An 8,177-nucleotide genomic window follows, 5' to 3' on the forward strand; every position below is an offset into this window, starting at 1 on the left:
ACCAAATTATTTGATAAAATAAATATTTTACTAAATTAAAACTTAACTTTTTAGAACTTCACTGAAGATATTTTATCTTCATTGTGAAATATTAGTTTTGCACCGAAAGACATACTTTGTTAGTTGTACAATATTATACTATTAATAAATACATATTCCATAGGCCATTTATCGACATCTCCCATTTACTTATTGTTAAACATTTATGATTGTTATTTGGTCAAAATATTGAACTAGTTATTTGAAAATAGCACACATTAAATTTAAGAACTAAAGAAAGAATATTTTTTTCTAAAATGTAATAAAAATTAAGAAAAAGGAAAGAAAGCATATGGAATCAAGATTTTTATGATGATTAATTATTGATACCTTGTCATGTTATATGCAGGGAGCTTCATTAGAAAGTATAATCTTGAATGTGGAGATTTTGTTGCCCTTTATCAAGATGAGAGCAAAATCATTGTAAGTATATCATTCATTTCCTATTTCCCTTGTATATGTTGATACTTCGAAAAGAAAAAAAAAATGGAAGAATTAGTTGTTGTTTCTCACATAGCTTTGACACAACAATCACTTAAAGTAAAAAGGATGTGTTTTTTTTTTTTTACACTAACAGAATATCCATGTATTATTAAATTAAAGTTGATGTTAGGTCAAAGATTTCCAAGGAAAAACATGTTTTAGAATTTATTTTATTATTTTTTTTACAAACAAAGCATCTTTTAAGAGTTAAAACTTTTGATACTTGAAAGTACAAAATCATGATTTTGAAATGAAAATCTTCCAAACAGTGGCTTCTTCTGTGCTTCTTGAATTTGATTTGCAGAAACTGTGCATAAATGAATTGGCCTGTAATTAATGATGAGAAAGGGTTTAATATACTCATTTTAGAGGATCAATAGCTGGCTGCAGATTGAGTACCAGCTCAGTTTCTATTGCTATTGAAGAGAAATATTGTAAGGATCCTTATAACAACAGTTGCTGCTTCGCTTTAAAAGATGCAAAAGGTGGGCATCAAGTAATTGAAAATAGCGTTAGAAAACTAATCCAAGTTTGCTACTTGTTGCATACTTTGCATTTATTCCTCTTAGATCATCACACATTAGTCAGCTTTAACAGGTATATATACTCAAATTAACATACCTTAAAAGATTTAAATTAACACATATTGGGAAGATCCTTTCTCAAAATATGTTTGGAAACTTTTGGTGCGGCCTAATTTTCATCAACTATTTTTCTATATTATAAGAAATTGAAGCATTAACTTTGCATTGACTTTTTTTGTAAATTTGTTGTACATTCATGTGATGGGTGCAGCAGTACATATGTTGTAGAAAAAGAAATGAACCACTTCCACTCAGCATGATTATAGGAGAAGTGGTGTACAACAACCATATGGTAAGGCAGACCAATAAGCATCCAGAACAAGAGCAAAGCAGAGGAGGTTCTTCCAATGGTAGTAACACCACCAATGCTCCAACTATAACAGAGTATGGTGATCCCATTTCAACAGAAATCACAGAGCCATCATCTACAAGAGATGGTTTATGCATTGATGCTCAAGTAAACATCAATTATTGTGACCTCTCAGAATTTGATGAATTCCCAGACCTTGATAAGTATAGACTGTATGCTCCCATTGAAATGGAAAGCAGTGCTCCTATGGTGACTGAAATCACAGAGTCATCATCCGCAAGAAATGGCTTATCCATTGACACTCAATTGAAAGATATCAATGATTGCAGCTTTCCAGAATTTGAGGAATTCCCAGATTTTGAAGAGCAGAGATCTGCCCCCATTGCGATGGAAGGTAGTGCTCCTACCATGACTGAAATCACTGAGCCATCATCTGGAAGAAATGGTTTATGCGTCGATACTCAATTGGAAATCAGCAACAGTTGCCACCTTTCAGAATTCAAGGAATTCTCAGATTATTTTGATGAGTATGGACATTCTGCTCCCACCATGGAAAGCAATGATCCCACCATGACTGAGTTCACTGGGGCATCATCTCCAAGAGATGGCTCACACATTTACACTCAAATGGATCAAAACAATGACTGCGACCTCCTAGAATTTGCACAATTCCCAGGCTTTGATGAATACAAACTGTCTGCTCCCTCTGTGATGGAAGGCAGCAACCCCTGCATGTCTAAAACCACAGAATCATCATCCGCAAGAGATGGCTTAAACACTGAACTCGAAAATATTAAAGACTGCGACATTTCAGAAACTGAGATCCAAGGCTTTGATGAGCATGGACTGTCTATCTATGATCTAAGACCAGGAGACAAAGATGATATTATGCCTCTTAATTAGTGTGAGGTTTGCAAACATCGTAGCAGAAATGCCTCTATATTTGCTCTTTGAATGGTGAGAGCAAATGCAACATCACAACAACCACATGGGCGAGTGACAACATCTATGCTTGTGCACCACTTGAAACAGTGTGAATTGGTTGTTCACTGTGAGTGTTTTCTGTCGTATTAAAAAAGAGTTAGTAGTATGAAACATCTGATATAGTGTTTGTCATGCAGGATACTTGTAATGCTCCATGTAGCTAGAGGTTGTTATCCATTGATAATGGCCCTTATCCTAATAATGCTATATGACTGTTTAAATGGCCACACTGGATGGTTACAAGTAACATGGGTAATATTAGTATAAAATATGGCATAGAAGCAATCTAGTATCTCCAAATTATTGTTATTTTGATTGTTAGGTCATGACTGTAACATAAGTCATTTCCACAAGTCACATATTGATGCACAGACTTATGCAGCACAGATGAGCGAGTTAGACTCTTTCAAAAAGTATCACTAAATTTAGTAAACATGGACTAAATATGACATGTTAAATATGAAGGCAATTATGCTATTTCATACAGAATTTAAAGAATATGCCCTTTTCATGGAGGGATATTGACATTTCTACCCCCTGTTTCTTAATTTTTGTGCTAATATGACGTGATTTAAAATTAGATGCATAACACTCTTGCACAGTAAAACTCTTTTTAATTCCCAATTCAGTCCTTATCCAGAAGGTATTTCGCTTCACATTTCACTTCACATTGTTGAAAAGATTGCAGTGACTTAAAGCTAGTGTAATCTTAAAGTGCCATATGAGTTGGCTTATAGGCCTTCTCCATTGCACACTGGTCAAGAAGTACTGATTACCAAAAACAGCTAGCAGTTTGATTGCTTAGCCATTTCAGTATATGCCATTCTATTACCTTCAAAGTTCAAACATCTCCCCTATTATTAGAATTGTATTAGGAGGGGACGAACAACTCAAACCAGTATTACATTACAACAAGCATCCAACTCATAAATGAGCTAGGATGTGATTTCACTGAAAAGAAAATATCTTTTACCAGAACTTTCCTCATAATATATATAAATGAAGACAGGTCCCTGTGGCTTCAGTGACATGAACTAACTCATCAGGGGACATCCCAGCCTGTGTAAGTAGTTAGCTGGAATGAGATCACATCCATGGTCTCTCACAATCTCTCTGAATAAAAGCATATAATTCACTTACACTCGTTCTGGAAGTGTTTCATCTAGCAATGGTCCAATTTCTGCCACCCATAATACGAACCTGTGTGAAGGTTAGACCTTGACGACAATACTCCAGTTTTTTCCCTTTCTTTTCTGGTGATAACTACAACTCCATGATCAGCTTATTGATACAGCCCTCATCCTTTTGAACAAAAAAGCCATGATGTTACAGACATTCTGCACAACTGTGTACTGCATCTCTATAGATCGTATCCCAGTTTTCAAACACACCACCATCTCTTTGAGCTCATATCATATAAACAGCGCCAGAATTAGCCACGTTCACCACATTGATTGAGCTTAGCTTCTACAAGATCTTTTCTCATTTCATAAATCTTTAGAACCAAAGTACAATTTAAGATAAAACCTTCAAGTTTAGCACCAAAAAGGCAAGGAGCTGAGATAGAAATCTAATTGGCACCTCACCTCATCAGAGTACCCCTAAAGGAACATCAGAAAAGGTCAGATAAGACCCTCCGTCTTTAATTTACAAGTATCACACAAGCGACTAATAATTGCACATTTTGCTCACAACAAACCAGTTCATAATACAATTTTCCGTAATACAGAAGTTAACAAATTAGGTGCAAATCCTCAGGCTGTTAGCAGTCAAAAACAAAAAAAAAAAAGAGAGGAAATACTCTCTCAGAGGGGATGAGGCGTGACTCATATTGGTCAATCCTGTCACCCCAACTATTTCATTCAGTCTTCCACCTCCCTAATTGCATTTTTTTTCTTTTTCTTTAATTGTATGCACCCCCCAGTTGATTATTAAGCATATAGATTGAATACATAGTTTTTTCTTGGAAGGGAGTGAACTCAAAAAAAGAACTATGGATGGCTTCTACCTTGTCAACTGGAAGCAATGCTGCCTACATATTGAAGCCACAACCAACTTGTAACAACTTGTAGTTTCTAATCCCAACAACTTATAGTTTCTCCAATAACTTATAGTTTGTTGTAGTTTCTATTTGAGCTCATCCCAACAACTTGTAGTTTTTCTAATCCCAACAACTTGTAGTTTCTTGAGCTAATCCCCACTTTAGAGGGATCTGTTATAATGAGAAGAAACCCCATAGAGGGACAGAAGTCGTTCACATCATCTTTGGCTAGTTCGTTCATGGTATCAGTTCCCTTCTGCTCTCAACCCTCTGATCCTATCGAGATAGCCCTCCTTCCCACCCCTTGCAACATGCTCCACCAGCCTTCAACATCTTGTCCTTTGGACCTAGTATTCTCTGATGTATGGGGTTTTTCACCAATAATCTCTGCTTCTAGAGCTCGTTACTATATTGCTTTATTGATGATTTTAGTATCTTTGGGTCTTCACTATGCAAAGAAAATCTGATGCAGTAGATATTTTTCTTCGCTTTCAATGCCATGTTGAATGTCTCTTTGCTAGACAGATAAAACAATTTCATAGTGATTGGGGTGGGGAGTTCCGCTCTGTCTCGTCATCTTGATGCTTGCAGCATCTCTCATCATCTCTCATGCCCACACACCCCTCAGCAAAATGGCGTTGCAGAACGTAAGCATCATCATATAATTGAGACTGCATTGGCTCTCTTAGCTACTGCCTCTGTTCCCCAGTGATTTTGGGATGATGCCGTTCGCACAGCTGCCTACTTAATCAACTGTATGCCCACACCTCTCTTGTCCAATATTAGCCCTTATGAAAAGCTTTTTCGTTCCACACCGAACCATACTTTTCTATGTGTGTTCGGATGTGCTTGTTTCCCTTATCTATGACCCTGTTCCAAGCACAAACTTGAATTCCATTCTGACTTGTGTATTTTCATGGGATATAGCAAGTCTCATTATGGTTATCGGTGCTTGCATATGCCAACAGGTAAGATCTACATTGTTCACCATGCTGTCTTTGATAAAAAGAGATTTTCTTTTGCTGAAATTTCTAGCCATAATATTGGGCCTATTACTTGTTCTCGCCAGTCTTTACCTCCTTTGTAGGTTACACCCTTGGATGTCTCAATTACTGCTGTATCTCAACCTTGGGATCAGCCTGTCCAGCAACAGGGTCACCCTTCGGCCCATGCGTAGTAGGTCGACCAAGGTGTTGATTGCACCCCATGGCACGCATCCACTTCTGGGACACCTGCCCCGCCCAACTTGTCCTCATTCACTTCAACAGAGGTGAGTTCACAGGCAAGAGCCACTGGTGCACCTATAGATGCACCCACTTTAGTTCATGGAGATTCACGCCACCCGTTGACCTCAACGACAATGCCCTCGCCACCATTAGACCGCGCTATTGATTTCATTCATCCACTATCATATCTCAATGATGCATAACAACTACGGACTAGCTCTACCATGTCAGCACGCACTGACCCTATGATCACTCGATCGCAGGATGGTACACGGTGGGCCAAAATCTATAGTGCATAGAAGACTAGCATGCATCTTCTCCCACATCTGCTAGCCTGCACTTCATTGCCTTCTGAGCCGACCTGCTATAGTCAAGCTTTCAAGGATCCCAATTGGCGTGCTGCCATATTAGCCAAATTTGATGCGCTTATGCACAATGGAACATGGACGCTTGTACCTCGCACCTCCCACATGAATGTGGTTGGGTGTATGTGGGTTTTCAAACTTAAACAACATCCTGACGGCTCTATTGAGAGGTATAAGGCATGCCTTGTGGCTAAGAGATATAGCCAGCAACCCTAGATTGATTTTAATACATTCAATCCTATTATTAAAATCACAACAATAAGACTTCTTCTAGCACTTGCCATCTCTTCTGATTGGCCCATGAGACAGCTTGATGTGTCTAATGCATTTTTGCATGGACACTTATAAGAAACCATTTTTATGGAGCAACCTCCGGATTTTGTCCATCCCCAATTTCCTCACCATGTGTGTCAACTTCAGAAGTCTCTATATGGCCTCCGACAAGCCCCAAGGGCCTGGTTCCAGCGACTTAGCAATTATTTACTTCAGTTTGGCTTTGTGGGATCCAAGACAGATACTTCTCTATTTTATCGTGTGAGTGGGTGCTCTTCTATTTATATTTTAATCTATGTAGATGATTTCATAGTAATAGGCAGCGATGCATCAGGCATTTCCTCACTCATTGATTCTCTCAAGAATGAGTTTTCTGTCCGAGACCTTGGTTCTGCTCATTTCTTTTTGGGCATAGAGATGTCTTCACATCCAGATGGTTGCTCCTTATCCTAGTAGAAATATATCAAAGATGTGCTATAAAAATTCGATATGCTGGATGTAAGGCCCATCTCAACTCCTTTGGCACTAGACTTCGATTTCAATGGACCGTCCTCACCATTTTCTGATCCAACACTATATCGAATGTTTGTAGGTGCACTACAATACACTACCATCACATGCCTAGACTTCACCTATATTGTTAATAGATTATGCCAGCACATGCATGCACCTTCGGACCTACAGTGGGCAGCTGTGAAGTGCACTCTATGCTACCTGAAGTGCGCCATAACATGTGGTTTATCACTCCACCATCAATCTAGCTGTGAGCTCCATGCATTTAGTGACGCTGATTGGGCAAGATGCACACAAGATCGGCGATCCACAAGTGGTTTTGCCATCTTTCTTGGTAGGAACTTAATCTCCTAGTGCTCTAAGAAGCAGTTGAGTGTTGCTCGTTCAAGTACCGAGGCCAAATATAAGGCTATTGCTAATGCCCCGGCGGGGCAGTTTTAGATTCAATCACTTCTTACTGAATTAGACATTCTTCTTCATGCTCCTCTTATTCTTTGGTGTAATAATATTGGAGCCATTTATTTAACTGCTAATCCAGTATTTCATGTCCGTACAAAGCATATTGAATTTGATTATCACTTTGTGTGGAAACGTATAGCCGCTAAGCAACTTTGGGTCTCCTATGTCTTCACTCATGATTAGATTGTAGATATCTTTACCAAAGCTCTTTCACGTCAACACTTCACTCTCTTGTGAAACAAGCTTCATGTGGTTGAGCCCCCCTTATGCTTGCAAGGGCATATTGAAGCCACAATCAATGTGTAACAACTTGTAGTTTCTAATCCCAACAACTTATAGTTTCTCTGACAACTTATAGTTTGCTGTAGTTTCTATTTGAGCTAATCCCAACAACTTGCAGTTTCTCTAATCCCAACAACTTGTAGTTTCTTGAGCTAATCCCCACTTTAAAGGGATCTATTACAATGAGAAGAAACCCCATAGATACCTCTCAGAGGTCAGATAATAGAGGATGAAGATTGTAGAATTTGCAAGTCGAGCAAGACAGGAAAATTTTCAGTGAAAAACCTATTTCTCATCAATGGTGGGGTACAACAAGCCATTGGAAAGACCCTATGGATATTGCCAATTTTGGAGAAAGTCAAAATTTTCAGCTGGTTGACTTACTTCAACAAAATCCTTACATCAAAAAATTTAAGCAAAAAAAGAAATCAGATAGATCAGACATGCAAGATATGTTTCAACAACACCGAATCAGTGGACCATCTACTACCACTACAAGAAAAGAGGATTTTAGCAATGGAATTATTTATGACGAAAATATTTTTATCGTAAATATATGTATTAACGACGTAACAAAATTTACATCACAAATAATAAATTATTTATGATGCAAAAAGA

General features: G+C 38.1%; 1 protein-coding gene across 1 annotated transcript in view; it reads left to right on the forward strand.

The window, feature by feature from the left end:
• Positions 1–2,627, forward strand: part of LOC140859222 (uncharacterized) — an 8,005-nt gene extending 5,378 nt beyond the window's left edge. Inside the window, exons 3-4 of the mRNA XM_073260892.1 lie at positions 389–462; positions 1,318–2,627. Of these exons, the coding sequence (XP_073116993.1) occupies positions 389–462; positions 1,318–2,319 (1,076 nt within the window). The 3' untranslated portion in view covers positions 2,320–2,627. The remainder of the gene's footprint in view (positions 1–388; positions 463–1,317) is intronic.
• The last annotated feature ends 5,550 nt before the right edge of the window (positions 2,628–8,177 follow it).

Source organism: Elaeis guineensis, chromosome 7 (genome assembly GCF_000442705.2).
Source record: "Elaeis guineensis isolate ETL-2024a chromosome 7, EG11, whole genome shotgun sequence".
Taxonomy (NCBI): domain Eukaryota; kingdom Viridiplantae; phylum Streptophyta; class Magnoliopsida; order Arecales; family Arecaceae; genus Elaeis; species Elaeis guineensis.